The sequence below is a fragment of the Gopherus flavomarginatus genome, chromosome 6 (assembly GCF_025201925.1).
Source record: "Gopherus flavomarginatus isolate rGopFla2 chromosome 6, rGopFla2.mat.asm, whole genome shotgun sequence".
NCBI classification, from domain to species: Eukaryota; Metazoa; Chordata; order Testudines; family Testudinidae; genus Gopherus; species Gopherus flavomarginatus.
Genome location: NC_066622.1, coordinates 75938480 through 75959826, shown reverse-complemented (window position 1 = coordinate 75959826; position 21347 = coordinate 75938480). Strand labels below are relative to the sequence as shown.

At 43.8% G+C, this 21347-nt stretch overlaps 2 protein-coding genes across 2 annotated transcripts in view; both read left to right on the top strand.

Moving 5' to 3' along the window:
• COMTD1 (catechol-O-methyltransferase domain containing 1) overlaps positions 1-21347 on the top strand; it is a 982895-nt gene that overhangs the window by 597578 nt on the left and 363970 nt on the right. The window lies entirely within an intron of this gene.
• Positions 3526-7369, top strand: ZNF503 (zinc finger protein 503). The gene is made up of 2 exons (XM_050960161.1): positions 3526-4245; positions 5217-7369. Exons 1-2 carry the CDS (start codon positions 3940-3942, stop codon positions 6735-6737), a joined length of 1827 nt encoding a protein of 608 aa, XP_050816118.1. The 5' UTR covers positions 3526-3939; the 3' UTR covers positions 6738-7369.

Sequence of the window (21347 nt, the reverse complement as noted above, 5' to 3'; positions counted from 1 at the left end):
AAATGGATCATTATAACAACATTTCAACCAGCATTTCAACTAGTAAATGCCAAACAGAAAGCCGGCTTCATGGGATCATTAAACAAGGAGCCCAGGCAGCCCATGCCCTAGGCAGGGTGGAAACCATCTTTTTCAGTCCATACAAACAACAAGCAAGACAGCAACACCAAAAGCGCGCACCACGCTAGCCCCATCGCTTGCTACTTTTGTGCGTCTAAACCCTAGGACAGTCATCTTTTAACTGTTTCCCGTGTGTACTAAGCACTGTGAATTGAGTCATCAAGGCTAAGGAAATGTTTTAGGAGGGCTCTCAGATGGATTTTTTTTTACAAGCGTCTACTAAAAAAAAAAAAAAAAGTACCGTAAACTTGTACCTCAGTGATTTAAACTGCGCATCAAAGGCACTGTGTTAAAGTGCTGTCTTCTGAAGTTGCTAATTAAACTAACTGCTGTAGCTTCTATCTGAGGTGAAGGGCTTTTTCTCCTCCTTCGCCTGTAAACTTTTCTCTCTTTCTATGTCAATACGCTACTTGTTTTACACATGTACCGGGTTATCACCTTTGATTCCTCGGTTTAGACGTGTAAGAGGCCCCTCCCGGGCCTTCCTCCACCCCCACGGCCTCCCCCAAAAAGCCTTCCCACAGCTGACTCTACCTTAAGACAATTAATCTTTAGTCTTTCACCCTGGGAGGCAGGACAAATACAACGAGAAAACAGATAGGAGTCTCTCTGGTCCTGTAAGGAAAACAGCTGTTCCAAGCACTTTAATGCAAATGAACACAAATGAAGGTTTCAGCTTTTTTTTTATTCCAGAGTTCTACTGCACTCCATTTATCAATTGGACTTGACAACAAAAGAAAGAACCGGGGGAAAACCTGGGGCAGATTTAAGTCATTTCCACTCTCCGTAAGGAAGAGACCTTACGGACAAGTTGCGAGTCTCGTCAATCCTGCTGCAAGATCATTTTCTTGGGCAAGGCTTCCACTGTCCTCTAATTTTCACTCTTTCATAAAATGACCCCATATACGAACAAAGACTTTCCTCCCTTTCCAATTTCAGTAATCACCTTTTGAGAAATACAGAAATGTTTTAGGGCAAAATAGCAAACACAAGGAGTTTAAAACATTGTTCATTTTAACTTTATCCTCTACACACACATGGCTCCAGGTTGGTAGTGGGTTGATCCGTGCACCGCATTTCAAAGAGAAAAGTGGCTTTTAAAAGAGATCTCGCGTATATTTCTGTGACTTCAGAATTTAAAAAGGGGCTGGTCTCAAGGAAAAAAGATCTAGGAGAAAATGCCAACCCGAGCTACTAATATTAGAGCATGAACTGACACTGACACATTCGTTTGGGGGTGGGGACTGTGTTTCAGTCATACGCATGTTGGTAGATTCAGCAGACGCAACCACAAAAGAAAGTGAAAGTTCTTTCCTGTCCGCCCCCCAGCAATCCCTTATCCAGGATCAGTCCTTGTTCTAGCTGGAGTCCAGGTCAGGAATTGGACGCGACCTCTAAAGCACTTGCCTTGTTCTTCACTTGTCAAACGTGTTTTATCTCTCCAAGTGACCTTTTTGTTAATGTTGTAGATCGTGTGGGCCACCATGTCAGATCCGGAAACAAAAGTAAGATTGATTAACACATTTTGCCTGTGAAAAAATGTTAGTGGATGAAGAGGGTTGGAGGCTAGAGAGGGAAGTTGGGAAGAGGGAGTGTTGTGTTGTTTTTTTAAATCCAACCTAGAGCACCATAAAGGGTGTTGGAAGTCGATCAAGAATCTACCAACATTGGAAGGTGAGGTGCCCTCAACCTATGACCTCCTACTAACGGGGCATTTCTCGTAGACATAACACTGAAATCTTTAAAAAGAGCTAGGGGGACCAAGTACGTGTGTGCAAACTAGAGACTCTTTGGCTGAGTATACACACACATATGTATATTACACACACACGGAGATAGGGAGGCAGATAGATTATAGCCGCGCCGCACCGTCCTCCCCCCCGGGTAGCTCCAGTTACAGTTTAACACATATACAAATGGCGAGTCCATATGCTATGTAAAGTGAAAACTCCGGTAACTGGGAACAAATACTCATCGCCCACCCGAGCCTGTCCTCTGATGCCGAGCAATCGTTTGCTGAGCCTGTTAAGAGTCAGTATTGGCATTCTGCGGCCGCTCAAGATGTCAATCTTAATCTCCTCTAAACATTCCGCCGTGCCAAGCCCTTGAGTGACGGGCTGGCGAGAAAAAACCCAGCCATGAGTCGTCCTCTTCGCCCAGCTCAGCTCTCCTTCCTCTCCCCCATCCTCATCCTCCAAAGAACGTGTATAATAACCGAGGCAGAAGAAAAGGAAGGGGGGTCGCCGTTAAAACGCACACACACAAAGCAGAGCCACCCCCGTTAATTAAAACTGCTCCGCCAAGGTATATATCGTGGCGTCGCGGCGCACAGAAGTCACTCTCCCTTTTGTTGGCATACAAATTGAGTTTACTCGGGGAACGATTTATTCCTTACATTGAATGGCTCTTTCTCAAAGGAGCCCGTCTCTCTCCCCGCGTTTTTCCCCTCCCCTCCCTCTCTTCCTTCAAGTCACACCAGGCTTGTAATCAGCAACAAAAGCTGACATAAATCAAGGGCGGATTGACAGGGGCTGACAAATAACTGATTGATTGCGGTTGGGGAGCATTGACAATTGATGGAGGGGTGGAGAGATCCAAAAAGAGAGGGAGCGAGTGGAGGAGGGTGGTGTGTGTAACATTGAAAACATGTGACAGTCACATCCCCCAATCTCTGCATTGGGCTCCCACTGTCAACGTAGGCCTGATTGGAGAGCTTCTGCTCGTACTTGGCGGCGGCGTCGGGGGGGGAAGGAGACGACGACTTTATTTAGTTTCACGTCAAGGACCACTTTGAAAATATGAAGCAGTAGGGAAAAAAAAAAGCTTTCCACTCCCCCTTTTCCTCCAGCACAAGGCTGTACATTATCCAACCTGATCACCACTAGCCCTTGGTTTAGTGGGGCAAGGTTACAAAAATGCGACGGGTGAAACCACCACAGAGGGGTTGGAGCGAAGGAAAAAGCAATCTACAATATAAATACATGTATGTATATATGCATACGCACACATATTTGTACACATAACTCTATAAACACATTCACTACGGAGTATTTAAACGCTGTTATAGCCTGTGCTATGTCATGAGAGCCAGGGGCTCTTAAATATACCAAGCACACGGTATTGGCTACCCCCCCTGGCGCGCCCTTGAAAGGGCGCGCTTCCCCCGCTGTTGCGCAGAGTGCTTTTTGTACGTATCGCCAGAAGCTGGGGCAGTGAGGCGCATCGGGAGAACGACTTCAAAGCGCGGGATGTGAAACACAAAATTAACGCCCATCCTGTCCTAAGAACAAAAACAAGAAGGGGAGGGGGGGAGTGCGAGAGAGGGAGAACCCATGAAAACCGTAGGAAAAAAAAAAGCCCCAGCCCGGAGAACGTCACATCCCCTTGACCCTCCAATCACCTCAGGGTCCCATTTGATTGGAAGGCGGCAAAGGCTTTAATCTCAGACTAACTCAGCTGCTTTTGAAGTGAGTTTCTTTGCCAGATCCCGGGCTGGATGAGCAGCGGCTCGCAGCAGCACAGCTGAGTGGAGGAGGAGGGAGAGCGCAGCAGCCGGGGACCAAGCGAGACACATTCACCATCCCCCCCGCCCCCACCCCGGGATTATTCTGTTTTTTTCCCTCCTTCTCCCCCTTCTCTCTGGGCTCCCCCCGCCTCCACTAGGCAAAGCCAGAGACGTTTTCTGACTTTTTTTTGGTTGTTCTTGCTAGTTTGCTTTTGGGGGTGTGTGGCTGTCACCCCTCCTCCCCCGCCAAAGAGAGAAGGTTTCCGAGGCTGATCAGCGCGACTCGTCCCAATTTTCATGCGAGGTTTTGGGTCATGATCACATCGCCCTCGCTTTCTGCTGTAAGAAGTAGTAAGCACAGCAGCAGCGGTAGAGACATTGGCAGCAGCAGCAGCCTCAGCCTCAGCAGCGCCGCTGATCTCGCCTGGCAGAACGGACACTCTGGGAATACTACTAGCTGCACCAAGCCCTTCTTCCACTCCGTCCCTCCTTCGGACCCTTTACGCCAAGCGAATCGGCTTCCCATCAAAGTCTTGAAAATGCTCACGGCTCGGACGGGACACATTTTACACCCTGAGTATTTGCAGCCTTTGCCTTCCACCCCCGTCAGCCCCATAGAGGTAAGGAACCGGAGACGATGCCTTCCCCCCGCCCCAGCTCAAGCGATCTCTCTTCACGGTCATTGCATGGCGTCCTCTCTCTTTTCTCTTTGAAAGACGATTAGACCAGGAACCCCATCCCTTCTTTCTGGGCTGTAGCTAAGGCTGGGGTTGCGAGCTCCAGCTTGGCTGATTTTAGCATTCCTTCTTTCATGAAAAGTTTAATATATTTGTTTTCTTTAACCCTTTTGGGGAGGGAGATATGAAAGGAGACTGTTCTCCTTAAGGACTAGGGACCTACTAGTCACAACGTGCGAAATAGTCTTGTTGGCTGAAAATATTTGGGGGGGGGAAGAATGTGGGTGCGGCTGATCAAAGCTTCCTGATCGTAGTCTCACTTCGGAAGATACCCCACCACAAGCAGGTTATTTGTGTGTTGCGTTAAGCTGGCAGGATATTTTTAGGGACCTCCACTCTTAAAGAGGGGTGGTGTGGAGGCTGGGGCTGGGTAAATGAATGGTTTCATTAAAGTCTGCTCAAAGGGAAGCCATAGATTTCCCGGAGACCGAATCTCCTGCTAACTCCGGATCCGTTTCTAAATAGTGTGGCCAGCCAGAAATGGTGCAGTCGCTCTACTTTACAGGCGTTTGTGCGCGCGTGCGGTGGGGACAAGGCAAAGCCAAAGTGAAGGGAGGGGAGCCGAACTTTGTAAAGCCTCCGGTGTAGGTGCTGCTTTGCCTAAGCAGTAGAGACAGGGGTTGTCTCGCCGCAGTATAAGATCCCGTTGCCTTTTAAAAGGCATTGTGGAAAATGGTGCATGCGGGGGGTGGGGGGAGGGAAGGCTGTCAGGATGATGAATGTGCACAAAATTGTTGATCCCTTTCAGGCCGTTCTCTGCAAGAAACGTCGGCAAATGCCGACTTCCTTTGCTTTTTTCTTTTTAAACCATGCGATTAAACGTTTGCCTTTGTGTGTCCCTCTGATTTCTGCAGCTGGATGCTAAGAAGAGCCCGCTGGCCCTGTTGGCTCAGACGTGCTCCCAGATCGGGAAGCCGGACCCTTCCCCTTCCTCCAAGCTCTCCTCGGTCACCTCGAACGGCGCGGGCGGGGACAAGGACTCCAAGTCGGGCCCTTTGAAACTCAGCGACATCGGCGTGGAGGACAAGTCGAGTTTCAAGCCCTACTCCAAGCCGGGCGCCGAGAAGAAGGAGCCGGGCCCCGCGGGCTGCGGTGGCGCCGCCTCTGGGGGAGTCTCCAGCGGGGAGAAGTCGGGATTCCGGGTGCCGAGCGCCACCTGCCAGCCGTTCACGCCAAGGACAGGCAGCCCCAACTCCAGCGCCTCCGCCTGCTCGCCGGGGCTGCTGCCGGCCGAGGGCAAGGCGGGAGAGGACAAGAAGGACGCGGAGGGCTGCGGCAAAGGGGGCAGCGCCGGCTCGGACGGGGGCCCGGGCGCCGCCAGCCTCAGCCACAGCCGGATTAGCGTGAGCTGTGGCGGGATTAACGTGGAGGGCGGCCAGCACCCGGAGGGCGCGCCAGGCTCCAAGCCCATCTCCTCGGACTCGTCCTCCTGCAGCAGCAGCACCCCCGCCACCTCGTCCGCCTCGGTGCTGGGCTCCGGCCTGGTGGCCCCGGTCTCGCCCTACAAGCCGGGGCAGACTGTCTTCCCCCTGCCGCCGGCGGGCATGAGCTACCCGGGCACGCTGGCGGGCGCCTACGCCGGTTACCCGCCGCAGTTCCTGCCGCACGGAGTGGCCCTGGACCCCACCAAGTCCGGCAGCCTGGTCGGGGCCCAGCTGGCCGCCGCTGGCAGCCTGGGCTGCAGCAAGCCGGCGGGATCGAGCCCGCTGGCCGGCGCCTCGCCGCCCTCCGTCATGACGGCCAGCCTGTGCCGCGACCCCTACTGCCTGAGCTACCACTGCGCCAGCCACCTGGCCGGCGCCGCCAGCGCCTCCTGCGCCCACGACCAGGCCCTCAAGTCCGGATACCCGCTGGTCTACCCCACGCACCCGCTGCACAGCGTCCACTCCTCCCTGACGGGGGCCACCCCGCCCTCGCTGGCCGGCCACCCCTTGTACCCCTATGGCTTCATGCTCCCCAACGACCCCCAGCCCCACATCTGCAACTGGGTGTCGGCCAACGGACCCTGCGACAAGCGCTTTGCCACCTCCGAGGAGCTGCTGAGCCACTTGCGGACCCACACTGCCTTCCCGGGCACTGATAAACTCCTCTCCAGCTACCCCAGCTCCTCCTCGCTGGCCAGCGCCGCCGCCGCGGCCATGGCCTGCCACATGCACATCCCCACCACGGGGGCGCCGGGCAGCCCCGGCACGCTGGCCCTCCGCAGCCCGCACCACGCCTTGGGACTGAGCAGCCGCTACCACCCCTACTCCAAGAGCCCTTTGCCCACCCCAGGTGCCCCGGTGCCAGTCCCTGCGGCCACGGGACCTTACTACTCCCCCTATGCACTGTACGGGCAGAGACTTACCACAGCCTCAGCTCTGGGCTACCAGTGAGTGTGGGGTGGGGGAAGGATTGCCAACGACCTGGGGGAGAAAGGGGTGTGTGTGGAAGACACCCTCCCACACTTTATACAAGCTGAAATCTGACTTTTTATAAAATAGTGTTCATTTGAGGACTGGATCCGTGAGCACTGTATTTATTTATGTTAGCTTCAAGCGGGACAATGAATCATAAAGTGCATTACTTAACTGAGCTCAATAGGTAAAAGTTGAACACCCATTGTAGAATATAAATAAAAAGGAAATAGAGGTCTTCTCTTTAATGTTACTTTAAAATTGCTATGATTGTATTGTACGTTCTTATTTAATGTCTCCTTGAAACAAAAAAAAGTTACATGCATGTTTGTTACTAAAAAACCAACTCGCAATTTGTCAGTTATAACTTCAAATTGCAATTATTTTTACGGTGTATACAACTGAAAGAGAATTGGTATTTTTTTGTATGTAATCTGGAAGGAGGAAAAAAAAAACAAAAAAAAATTCTATTCCAAAAACCTCATTTGCCTTATTTTGTTCTTTAAAAGGAACACTTAACTATTTTTAATTTTTAAGTCCACCCTGTAAAAGGGGGTAAGGTTTACGTCATGTACTAAAATAATAGACAATGTATCGCTTTAAAGATTAAAATTCCGTATATTTGATGTATTAAAAGCTTTTACTTTTTTTTTTTAAATACGCTTTGAGTCTGTTACAAACACAACTGGGGCTGGGTTGGAGAGGATTGCTAATTTCTCCTTAAGCGTTTATTCAATCTTAATTAAAATAAAAAGGCCCCAGCTTTATTATAACCTCCGGACTCTCTCTTAAAAAAACAAAACAAAAACAGAGACGGTGCATGTTGAATTTTTTCCCCTTAACAGCTGTGTATGAATGAAACTAGAAAACTAAGGGACGAGTTGAGTGTGTTTTTCCTAGGTGTTTTAAGAAACCAGTTCTTGAATAATTGCTTATGTGAGTGGGGAAAGCCAGTGTTTAAAATATTTTTTTTTAAAAAAGGGTCTAGGGAGGTTTTGGTTCTGAGATGGAAAATAGACTTAATTTGAAAAGCTTGTAAACTGCACAGAGAGAACGACCTATCTCTTCCCCTCTAAGCACGACATGAAAAAATCAAGAGCACTACTTTGTCTCAGCCCTATTACTGTAGAATTGTCGCAGCGCAGGGCAAACGATTGTCACGTTAAAATAACTAATCAGATACTTCCAGCGTCTTCCATTCTCTCCTCCAAGTGTTTTTTTTTTTTTTAAGACAAAACCAAATCTCTCAAGGTAGAATAAACCTGCTATAAGTTCATATTAATTGAAGTGAAAAAAAAATATAAAACGCTACTGCTGCATGCCCCAGCAAGGCTTGCATGGGCTGATGTAACTTTGCATCGTAAGTCTTTACCTAACCACCCGTTAAGACAAGCAGTTGTACGCAGTTCTCCTTCGTAAACTCCGGTACGATGGGAGAAGTAGGGAAGAAACAAATGCAAACAGAACGATTAACGAATTTACATAGGCTCTCTGCTTTTGCAGTCTCTTTCGCAGGGGTTTTGCGTGATACAGCCCCTATCCTCTCATTGATTTTCCTTCTACAACTCCCGTCTTCTGGCAGGGTGTCACTACTCCCCCAGCTTGAACTGAACATACTAGCAGAGGGAAAGAGTTACAAGCCGCGATTTTGCCTTGAAAAATTACTTATTTTTCTGCCTCTCCTTATATCCCCCACAATATAATTACAGCTCAAAGTTTCCCGTGGTGCCCAGCTGCTAATTAGCCCAATGCATTTACTCGAGATAATTAGTAGAAGTTAGAGTTAATGTATAAAGCGGAGAAAAGAAACAAGTTAAGGAAGTCTCCGCATTCGCCCAGCCCTCTTTGCTGCCCGGCTTTGCCTCGTGTGATGAGGGCTTTGGTACGTTTCTGCAGGAGAGAGACAAGATCTATACAGGGAAATGCCAAGACTCGCGGCGCTGGGCCAGTCTGTGGTTCTTTACAGCCGTCAGTATGAAATAAGCACTAGAAACTCAACCTGCTTTAGTAAAAACGGGACTATTAAAAATAGTCCTGCTTTGGGGAATTTCAGACGAACTCTCCGTTGTGAAATGATGGGGGCAGGGCTATGTACGTTTCTTTTAAAGCCCAGGGTAATTACACGAAGTAATTTAAAAGCATAATGCCGTGCAATGAAATTGACACAAGCGCAGCTAACACCCAAGAGAAGGAAAGGAATCCGTTGTTGGGTGCAGGGTTGTCACCGAGTTGGATTTACACAAAAGAAAAAAAATAATTTGACCTTTTTATCTTCTGGTGCACCTTCATTGTAAGGGCACTCTCATGCTAATTCTACCAGGGTAGTTTAGTCACGGCTTTATTTTTAGCCACTACTTAATTTAGATTAAAAAAATATATTTCAGGCTCCCATCTGGATTTGGACAAAGTTTATCGCAGATTTACCACGATTAAAAAAACCAAACAAAACAAAACTGCCTTTTCTTTCTCTGTAGATACCTTGAATTTCTCTCTCACACACATTCCTACCACATACGATCTTTATATGATCGATCTAAAAATCTATAAACAAGTGTTTCTAAAGCTATTTTTAAACATGTCTTCTGGTTACAAAAGGTTAATTTTATTTTCGTGGATTTCAGCTCTATCAAAGTTACAAGCACGCTTAAAGCTGAAGCATTTTAGATATAAAGTATTACAACTAACCTTTCCAATTGTTTTATTTATCACCATTTTGCTTCGAACCTGTGCTTGGTATTATTGAAAATTGAAATCGCTTATTTTATTTCCATGGAGATGGTAAGGGGGTGTTAAATATTTGACCTGGCAAGTGTCGCCTAGGATTTTGATATTAAGCTAGGAAATGTGCTTTTTTCTAATAGACACCGACTTAGGGGCATTAATCTTTTTAGGTAAAAGTGTTGCATTTGGTATTCCCCCCCCCCGCGTTCTTGCTAACTGGATGGGTTGTGGAGTTGACAGCAGCCGCTGGTCCATGCCACCGAACTAAAATAATTTCACAGTGGAAAACCAGCTCGAGAGGACAAGCAACAGAAGGGCAAGACTCATCAAAAGCCCAGCCTCCGATCAATCTGACCAGAGTCAGACATACATTAATTTAAATTAAACAATTTGGTCTTCCTCGCAAATCTTTTCTGAACATTAAAGATAAACTTATGTAATATTTAAATAACCTCTGGTCGGATGCTAAGTACAACTGAAGAACCAAAATACAAATTAATGATTTTCCTTCCACTCCTGAAGGATTACGCTGCCTGCCATTTCAACACAATCTTTCTGATAACAAGCATGCCTGGGAAAAGGAGGGTGGGAAAAGGAGGGTTCCGTTTGTTCTAGCTGTGTAATTAAGCCAGCTTTATAAAACAATAGAACAGCACAAGCCACAGTCAGCAAAGGGGTACATAGAATATATTTGAGCCTATATATGCGCATACATCCACGCAACATACACCTTAGTTTGCTTTTCTGTCGTTAGTATAGAAACAAATGTTTTGGAACTCAAATATAAGGCTGCATCTATAACGACTGGATTTTCCTTGTATGCAAGTAATAGGCGACCACATTTTCTGAGAGGAGATCTATCTGAACTACTTTTCTCATAGCATACAAAAACTCAGGCAGTGTGGTACCAGGTCTGAGACCCTTTCTTTCCTCCAGGGTTTGAGTAAACTGTCCACGCTTAGAATCGGAGAAAGCCACCCAGGTAGAAGAAAAGCCCAACTTTCAGGGCTCAAGAAAAAGATGCATCTGAAGAAAGTAACTGGTCAAACTTCGTATTTTTAATATACGAAAGACGGAGAGAAAAGCCTGCATTAAAGGTGACTGTGAACGTGCTATTTTGTTTATTTGGATTCAGTCCTTTATTTTTTTAAGTTAGAAAAAACAGTGACGTCATCAGCATCAAAACTTCTGTCCATTTGTGTTTTTTTTTAAATGTGGATAATTTTAAACATTTATAAAGTTGAAATGACACACACGTTTCTGTTCTTTGTGTAACATCGAATGTTGAGATACTGACTGTCCAGCATTACCGCAGACAAGACGATCACTCATGAATGGGTGGTGTTTAATTCTTGCTAAATATCCCTCACAGCTCAATCCCAGAAAGTTAAGGCCAGATGGCTCAGGATTTTTTTTTTAAACTTAAAAAAAAAAAAAAAAAAAGCTCTTGCAATGAAATGTGAAGGTGTCGGGGGAAAGTATAAGAAACCTTTCTTCGTTCGACGCTCCCTCGACCACTTTGACAACAGAACCAGAGAAAGAAACAAATTCGGGAAAACGAAGAGATTTGGGATTTAACACAGAAATTAAAAGAAATCTCAGTAATACCTGGGCGTTTTCACATAGAAACCGCTCAGGTATTGATGGGGCGGCGGGGAGGGGCTTTCCGGGTTGTGCCTGTGCTTGGTTAGTTTTTGTTTTTAATTGAAACAAACAATAATCCACAGAGACGGTGTTCTTTCTTCATGTCTTAAGTCCATCAAATGTCCTCCCCACATAGTGAAAAAGGTAAATCCATTTTAGTTTTGAACAGTATAGAAATCCTGGTGTGTATTTCCCCCACTCCCCTCTGTCTCCAAATGAATTTGAGACAACCTGACAATGCTGTCATCTGTCTTCAATGTCACATCAAGGCAAGAAATAATGATAACAGAGCAGCAGAAAGACGCACACTGAAACCTCGAAGATATAAAAAAAGCCTCGAAACAGCTTGAAAGAGAAGAAAATTAGACTAACCTCAGGATACTGCACTAAGAACCTTTATTATTATTTTTTAAATAAAACAACTGTATTTCGTCTTCGGTGTTTTATTCTGTGCAAAGTCTAGTTGGTTGATCAAAAATACTTCTGTGAAAATAATAATTCAATGAACGAGCACATTCACTAGATCCAAAGCATTACAAACAACCAAAGAAAAAACATGATGATTCAAGTCCGGTTTGCAGTTAATCATCAAGGTTTTTTCATCTCTTTAAAGTGTAACCTAGATTGTGCCACATTCAATACTGACCCCCAGGTGAGACATTTAAAGACAGACATTTACAGGTACACATCTATGGGGAAAAGATATGAGTTTGTTTCTTTGGTGTGTATATTGGGGTGGGGGTGAGGGGTTGGTCGGGTCTGAACTACCTGCTTTTCCTGCCGCCAGGCGGCGTTGCTGAGTCCCTCAACAAAAGAGAAAAAGAGCAAAGCCAATTTATTTTGCTTTGAAGAGCTGCCACCCATTAAGTTTTTAACCTTTCTTCCCTCCCCCACCTCCAAGGTTTAGCCTGGAACCGCCTCTGCGAGGCTCACTGCTTCCAATTTTTAACAGGGAAGAAAACGAACATTCCATTAGCGTTCACAGACACCTAGCACGCAAGTCCTGCTCCCTGATAAAAATCACTTGTTTGGGACAGGAGGAATCTTTGATCTAATCCAAAGGGAAGTATTGCAGTATAAATGGATTTAGCCAGATAAAAACAGATAGGTCGGACTAAATAAAATACATGTTGTTGTTAATCACACTTGTAATCTCATCCACTCTGAAGGGCAAATAAATTGCAGTTATATCAAAAACAATTGGCCCTACATGTGTTCATAACAGATGGGATCTTATCAGAGTTTAACTGTAATAAATTCTGACTTCTGGAAATTGTAATCTTTAGTCGATGTTAGATGATGTCTCTCTTTTTTTAAAACTGTAATAACAGGCTCCAAACTTTTGTGAGCAACTATGAAAGTTTTAAAGACTAGCGCTATTACACAAGCCTTTCTTATGTTTCCTCCAGAAAGACAGCTGTTTTAAAGCTGAAGTAGAAAGGCTTCAGAAAATTAAAATATAGAGACGAAAATGCTGGCGTTAGGGAGACAAAATGATTGATTCCCCCCTCCCTAATCTTCGTTATAAAGACCACGGAGGTCAGTGATAGCCGTAAAAATACATGTAAAAGATCCAACAATGTGTACAGGAAGTCATAGCAAATGACAGGACTTGCTTTACGGAAAAAAAAAAAAAAACAAATAACTCAGCCAGCGGGGAAAACTATGTTCTAACTTCAGATTAATCCTTCTGCGATCCAGATCACGAAATTAAAAAATTAATTTGAATAATTACCGAATGAATAAAATTATAACAAATTGTACACACACACACAAACACACACTGCGGACTAATTATGTCCACTCTCTCGGCTCCCCGATGCTGTTTATCAAGTTTGCAAGATAAATGCTTGCAAATCCATTGTATTTCCATAAATCCTCAAGCCGCTCCTTCTTCGGCCAATGCTTTTGCAACATTAATTGATTTTATTACACTTTCCGAAGTCGCTGTATATAACACCCCGGCGAGCTTGCGTTGGAAGTATTATTCTTTGTTTTCCGTCGTCTTATGAAACCTGTGAAGCAGAATTCCTAGCGCTACAGTAGACTGTTTTTTTTCCTACCGCGATCTTCCTGGAGAATGTGAGCTGTAATTTGCAGGTTTCTAATAATCCAGACTGTTTTTTTTTAAACAGAATTTCATAGTTGGTGAAAAATGACTATAAATCTAAACAGAAGAAGACACTTTCCCAATTGTTAATGGGGAGAGAGGAAGAAAGAATGAAAATGCGATTTGATGTTAAGATCAGATTCCAGAAACATTCAGTTTGTGGTTGATTTACGTTACTGAATGGACAGTAATCATTTTAGCGAAGGCATACTGGTATAAGGAGGTGTTAAATTCAATTTTAAACGTACATCCTCTTAAAGCTCCTCGTACCTCTTTCCTATCTCAGTCATCTAAACAAAATTGAGCGCAACTGTATTTAAGTGGATTAAGAATTTTATGTCACTTTCCAAACCTACTCATTTTTTAGTTCCTTTAGACTGCAACCCATCAAGATTTAAATAAGCGATAATTATTTAGCTGAGGTTTTGCTTGTCTTTAAAGATGTCACTAATGTGTTACACATATTTCACAGAAGTATATGCAACGTTGTGTAGCTAAACCAATTCACTTCTCAGCAAAAAGGAACCCGTGGTCAGTTAAAAAGGGACCCCAACAAGCAAGAGACGCCTTTAACCCCAAAAGATGTCTTTCGTGTCCAAGACATTTGCATGCAGAGGGGTTTCTTTCAGACCTAACTATTAAGGTTTCTCCCTGATAGGAGTTTTGTAGGGATTAGCTTCAAGATATTTCAGTGCAGCACGAGGCACATAAAGTGAATAGGAAAAAATACTGTATATCATAGGAAAGACATGTAGGATTTGCTATTTATAGACAGGTCAGCATAGCTACCTATAAATACGAATAAAGCTATAATATACTTTATATTACATACAGTGTTTATATTAATATAGACCGTGTGTGTGTGTGTGTGTGTACACACACATAGTATACATTATACAGCTGGTTATTTGTGTGTTTTTTTAAGCAACACGCATAAAAATCCCTGGCAATTGCCAGTCATGTGGGATTTTTTTGGCAACAAAATCAAAAATAAAAGCGCATTAGCAGTTTGTGCCCCTCCTTGTGATATATCCCCTGGTGCCAAATGCAGGACTCTTGTACAATGTAATATACACAGCGGCGGGGAGAGGCGTTGGGGGAACACTCCGTATTTAACTTCATTGTTCACCAGCGAGAGTGGAAGCTATAACTCATCCCTCCGGAGTGAAAAGCAATCTATTCCCCACTGCCCTTTCACTGGGGACAGCACTCCGCAGCTCTCCAGTCTAGAATTAACCCTTTTTTGCTTCTGATTTTTGGACTCTTGCTGGCCTTCACTGCACCGCTGCTGGTACCCGCTACAATTTGTTGATGCCTACCTAGTTGGCTCCACTTATGGGGTGGGTCATTGGCAGCAAGTAAGAGGTTAAAAAAGGTTTCTCACTTCTTTTCCCTTTCCCCTGTTTCAGTGGAATGGGGAAACAGACAGCTAGTCTGCATCTGAATTCTTTCATAGCCAAGAGCAGAAGTCTCCCTCAGGGCTGTGGTTAGTTAGGGCTAGAAAGGTAAGCTGTCTTTTTAAGAAGGGTGGGAGGGAGGAATTTTCTGTGAATGTGGCCTGGCAGATCAGCTGTTTTGAACAGAAGATCAAGACAGGTGTCCTGTATTGGGGAAGTGCCTGGCTCTGAATAAGTGCTTTAGAAGTTATAATTTCGGAGGAGATCAGGTTTGGATGGGAAAGGTGGTCCAGAACTGAAGGTGCTAGCTTGGGACTTGGGAGATGACTTCAATACCCTGCTATTCCATAGACTTCCTTTGAGATATTGGGGCACATCACCTCAGATGGAGTAAATTGGTATAGATCCACTGAAGCCAATGGCAGTTTACACCAGTTGAAGACCTTGGTGTCTCAGGGCAAGTCTACACTACAAAATTAAGTCTACCAAAGTTATGTTGACATACAGCCACTCTACTAATTAAATTGCTTTTGCATGTCTACACTATGCTCCTTGTGTCGGCAGTATGCACCCTCATGAGCAGCGCTTGCACCAATTTAACTATCAGGGTGGGGCACTGTGGGATGGCTTCTGAAAGGCAGCAACAGTTGACATAAGTAACACAGTGTCTACACTGACACGGCATCGACCTAACTGCTACATCTCTTGTGGAGGTCGAATTATTAAGCCGATGTCCTGGGCAAATTACGTCGGTGGGAGCTACATTTTAGTGTAGATACTTACAGAGTTAGGTCGAGGTAAGCTGCCTTACGTCGACCTAACTCTGTAGTGTAGACAGGGCTTAGTTTCTTCATTCCCCATTCATAAAATGGGGATTATTGGGGTGGTGTTAGAATAAATACAGTAAAGACTGGGAGGAGTTTTGATTCTATGGTAATATATGTGTATTTATCTATTTTCAATACTGACATACACATGCACATAGAATTACTATTTGTGACAAGAAAATTTTCTCTAGATGTCCAAGAGCTTCATTTAAAAAAAAAAATCAGATTTTCAATCAAGGTAATAAGTATTAGAACACTGCATTTTTATAACAAAGGCAATCAGTGGTGCAGTGCCAACCAATGGGCACAGTGTAGTTCCCATCTTGAAGTCTTTACTGATATCCATGTGAGTTTTGCTTGTTCAAGTGTTCAGGGAGGTCTTCAGAACTGGCCTCCAAGTAGACACTGACTATGAAATTGACCTTATGGAAAACTTATGATGAAAGTCACTTCCCCAACTGGAAGGCAAGTTGTAGCCAAGCCCTTCCACAGCTGCTGTTCCTGTGGACAGGAGTCATAACTGCTTTCTTTCTATGCAGGCCTTCTCAGCCCCTGGATCTACCTAAGTGCAGATACAAAGGTTCCATCTCCTAGCCTATTCCTCTTGCTCCTGTCTGTACTGGCACATTTGGCTGGAAGCACAGCTAGTTCTGACCCCTATAGTATAATAAATAATAGGAGATATACCTATCTCCTAGAAGGGTTATTGAGTCCAGCCCCCTGCCTTCACTAGCAAGACCAAGTACTGATTTTTGTCCCAGATCCCTAAGTGGCCCCCTCAAGGGTGGAACTCACAACCCTGGGTTTAGCAGGTCAATGCTCAAACCACTGAGCTATCTCTCACCCCTGTTTAGTGACAGGATACTATAGAGGGTTCTGCAGCACAGAGCTCAAGTTCACCCAGGCTTGCTGTATAGCTGTTAAAAAATTTTCCTTCTGGAGAAGGCAGAAAATGGTTTTTCTAAACTAAATAGAATTTTTTGCAAAAAAAAGTCAATTTTTATATTTTTGGATTTTACTTGAACAAACACTGCATTTCTTCATTTTTATTGAACTTCTTTCCCCACATAGAAAAAATAATTTCCCAACAGGTTCTAATCACCAAGCATCTCTGCTTGTGGCTCTCTCTAGGGGTGTTTATAGTTTTTGTTTATGCCTCCCCCCCCATTTTAAAATAAACAAAACCATACCCAAGCACGGTTATTGTGTTCCTAACAAATACAAACTGCATCAACAGTCAGGAATGCATCCAAAATGCTACAATGAGTGTCAAACACGTTAAATTTAAATGTTTCAACTGCAGGGTCTTTTTGTCTTAAATATATTACAGCAGGGGTGTCAAACATATTTTGTGACGAGGACTGAGTTACATTTTTAATTATGGTCTGCAGGCTGGGTCTACAAAGTTAGGGTAAAATGTTATGCTTGATCAAAAGCGGATATCCCACAGACAGCAATATGAAGTTTGCATCGACTGAGGGAAGAATATGGACTAGATAAAGCAACCAACAAATGTACTTAACAGAGTCACTGTTGCATTCAGCAGGAGAATATACATACACACAGTTGAGAGACTTTAAATTACTGAAAAGCCGGCCCTTCAGAATACCATCATTAGGTTTTAGTGTTAGTACCTATTGTAGATGAATTAAAGCAGTTTATACCTGAGGGCTTGTCTATTCATAGTGTTTAATTCACTATCTATAATGGTTTCTAAACCAATATAGTTAAAATGGTACAATCCCCTAGTGTGGATGCAGTTACATCGCAAAAAGGTATTTATAATGGGAAAGTTTATTCCCATTAGGGAAGAGACCCATATGCTGATATAACTGTTCACACTAAGGATTGTACCAATTTAACTATTTCACCAAAATTACCCCCCTTAACCAAAATAGCTAAATCTGTACAAACACTGTAAGTATATCAGGCCTAAGTTGTTTCAGACTAAACCAGTACTACATCACTTCACATTCAGATGGTCAGGGGTGACTCTAGACATTTCGCTGCCCCAAGCAGGGCAGCATTCCACGGGGGGTGCTCTGCCGGTGGCCGGGAGGGTGGCAGGTGTTTCCAGTGGACCTCCCGCAAGTGTGCCTGCGGAGGGTCCGCTGATCCCACGGTCTGCTGGTCCTGAGGCTTTGGTGGACCTCCCTCAGGCACATATATATTGTGGCTTGGAGTGGCTTCCATACTTACCTCCTCCTATGAAGGGATGAGTCTGTAATGACTTCTAGTCATCTGTTAAGAACCTGAGCGTACTGCGCAATGGGAATGGCACATTGTTTGGCTGTGGTACATGTTTCACTGCACTGGTGAGAGCATTACAATCCATGTCCTTATATCATAGCCACCCATGCCATTTATTTTTGGCTTGCCTGACTGTTGCTGTATGCATTTCAGGACAGGAATGGTGCAGGCCAATACAGCAGGAATTTAGATCCAGCCCCCTCCTCCACACCCCTAGCAGCTCCACTGTGGCCAGGACGCAGGATGCACAGCGGACAATTTAGCAGTACGTAGGGCCACAAGGACCACTGCTATGCAGCTCCTCTCATACATGGAGGGGAAATGTTAGCGCTGGGACAACATGGGTGAGGATTCCTTCCTCCTACTTTCCCTGGAGCAGCCCAACACCACACAGGTTGGTAATTGGGCTCTGAGCTGGACTACAAGATTTAGTGTTCAATCTAGGTTGGTGTTCCTTCTGCTGCGCCCACTGAGCTCACTGTAAAACAACCCACTCATCTGTATTTCAACAGTTAACCCACTTCTGACCATGACTTCTACTACCACCATGCTTTTCTTGGGCTGTGTTGGCTCCGCAAACCACAAAGTATGCATGTGCTTTCTTAACACTCAACATACCTAGATTTTTTATCTGACATCACTTTTTTGAAGAACCTACTCTCACATAAGTGTTTGTCTCATGTTATCTATGTTTCTGTGGTCTACAGAAAACACTGGACATGTTGTCCACAGGCTCAGCAGAACTGTACTCACATTTAACTGAAACAGAGTAAATAGCCTATTTAAAATTTGAGACAGAAAGTTGTGCAGTCTATGCAGAATTAGATAGCTATCATGTTTCACCCCAGAGATGGCTACACTTCAGTGGCGGATGATGTGTGTGTATGTACATGTAACTATTTTTACACAACCTCCCCACCCCAGGTATTCAGGGCACTGCAGAATGAGAATATAAACCATACGAAAAATATCACTGAAGGGAAACAAAGCCTCTAAATTGTAAACAAGTAAAACAAATAGTGAAGGGAAGAAATGAAGGGTTCTACTCATGAAGGACAACAGTGCTAATAATGGAAGACACCTCTGACAAATACCTTTTCTCTTCTGTATCTATAGCTTGTTATCCTGGTAAAGTATTAGAATAAATATAAGTTATCATTATGGGTATAGATCAATGTCCATTATATGCAAATATAAACACACACACTCCAGTCTAGACCACAAACTTGAATACTACAGGGGAGGAGGGGGAAGTTTTGCTCCTCATAGGTTTTATAACAATTACTACATCATAACTTAAATATCTATTATGTCATTGTCTGTTAAATGCTATACTCCTTTGCGCAGCATTATCCAAATCTTTTTGTATCCCACATTTAAATATTTCATACATATTTCAACAAGGATTTTTTTCTTGATTCAATTTGTAATATTTTAATAATTCTGGAAAAAATAAATTGTGTGGATTTGTAGAAAAAAAATTAATATTTTTCTTTCCAGAATGCTTAAAATCATCACTCTAACAGCATGTGAGTACATATAATTCTGAATATGAAGTCATAACCATAACCTCAGTCATTACCTGGGAACTCCAGAGCTAAAGCATGAGTCTCTACACCTTGATTTAAATTCCCTAGCAAGTAGCTGTAGCAGACTCCTAACCCACAATCAGCCAGACGCAGAGGGGGACACATACCATGATGCACACTGTGTGGCATATCCATATCTACTTGAAGACAAGTTAAAGATTGGCTAGAGACTAGTCTATATTATAGTTTAAAACTTATTTTCAGAGGATCTGAACTGCATGTGCTCATAATCTCCAAAAATCAGTTCAACTTTGGTGGTTGTATTAATACAGGTTCATTCCTAAAAGGAATACTGTATGAGGGTGCATGGGACACAACTTCTGTGCCCATATTCTGGCACCTCCCAAAACAAGATCCTCTGTCTGGAGTGACACACTGGCTTTCTGGAGTGAGGCCCAGGGATGTGGTTTGCAATAGCAAATCTAGGATTTTGCAATGGGGAACTGCTGAGTTGGGGGCCAATATACAGACAGATTAGTTACATTTTTATGGAAGACTGTGAACTGCATGGTAATAAACATTTCAGGAAGCAATAATCCAAAGAACTACATGTTTTTCCTTAAAAAAAACCCAACAAATTCTGCAAATCACAAACAAACCAGTTAGAATGAAAACAAATGAAAACAAAACATATCGAGAATTTCCTTTCTGAAATGAAAAGCTATCCGAGCAAACTAGAAATTTTATTTTAATAAAACAAAACAAACTCCCACCTAAAGCCAACCAAATTTTAAAATTTCAAATAAAAGAACAACCCTACCAACTAACCATTTCCTTTTTAAAATGAAAAACCATACTGCAAAGCTGCAAGTAGCCAAAGTCATGTAGGCACCAAATTAAAATGTCTTGTTTGAAGGAAGAGACAATTCAGTTCTTTACAATGAGCACATTGTTTGCATGAGGAAAAGGGAACCACAACAGTTTAACCAAACAAAATTTAACAATCTATGGATAGATCTGTGAAAGGGTTTTCAGAACATATTATTTAAAAAGTTCTTAATATCAAAGAACATTCTCCAGAAAAACCTTACTTTTCCTTGTCAAACACTGATCTTCTGGAATTCTTTGCTTGAAATCCACAGTGTTTGGCAGTGCTGCTACTCCTGTGTAACTAAGGCCAGGGGAAGATAGCAAGTGAGCCAAGTTTTCAACTGCTCTTTCCACATCTTCAGGCTGGTTTCTTGTTCCCAGTCCTTCTGAGATTTGAAGAAAGAGGGTTACATCCCTATCCCCAAATTCCTCCATACATAGTTAGTTGACATTTGTCTACATTGACATTTATTGCCAAGATTTTAAAAAATAGGAGCCTAAAGTTAGGCTTCTAAATACTTATTTTGGCTTCTATAGCCCCACTTCTACAAGAATTCATACACCTGAGTAACTTTAATCACATAGTTAGTTCCAGTTCAATGGGGTTACTTGTAGGAGTAAAGCTATTCACATGCTTAAGTGTTTATGGAATCACGATTTCAATAAGTGAACTGATTTTCAAAATGCTGAACCTATTTAAGAGCATAAATCAGCCTACATTTAGGCTCCTATTTAAAAAAAATTGTGGCCTTGATTTGTCATCCAGAGAAAGTCTTCAGAATTAACTATCATTAACATAACTAAGTTCACACCTCCCAGACACCTGCTGTTTCAGGCTCTTTGCAGTCAGGCTGTATGTCTACACCCCAAACTTGCATGGGTTTAACTCAACTGGGTTTTGAAATTCATTTAACAGGGGCATACACGAAATTAGTTTACAGCTGGTTTATATTCATTTAGTTTAATTGGGCAGTTCTCTGGAGACAGGACTTGGTAGGGGAACAGGCTGTAGAGGGAGCATATGGAGCTCAGAGGGGGCAAGCTACTGGGACAGAACAAGGGTAAGAAGTCTGAAGGGGACAAGGTCTTCCCGCTCTCTACTGCACATTGACTAGGCACCAGCATGGGGAACACTGACAGCAGAAGTAGAGAGATAGTCTTCCTGTTCTCAGCATCAACACCACAGTAATCCCTGGTGTTCTGGAGGAGTCAGTGCCCAGTCTTGGAGAGGTTGGCTCACA

What these genes read in the sequence shown, in the direction of transcription:
- ZNF503 (XM_050960161.1), top strand. Translation starts at nt 3,940, where the DNA reads ATGATCACATCGCCCTCGCTTTCTGCTGTAAGAAGTAGTAAGCACAGC. An exon ending in CCCCCGTCAGCCCCATAGAG is followed by an intron (nt 4,246 to 5,216) that starts GTAAGGAACCGG and finishes TGATTTCTGCAG; the next exon opens with CTGGATGCTAAGAAGAGCCC.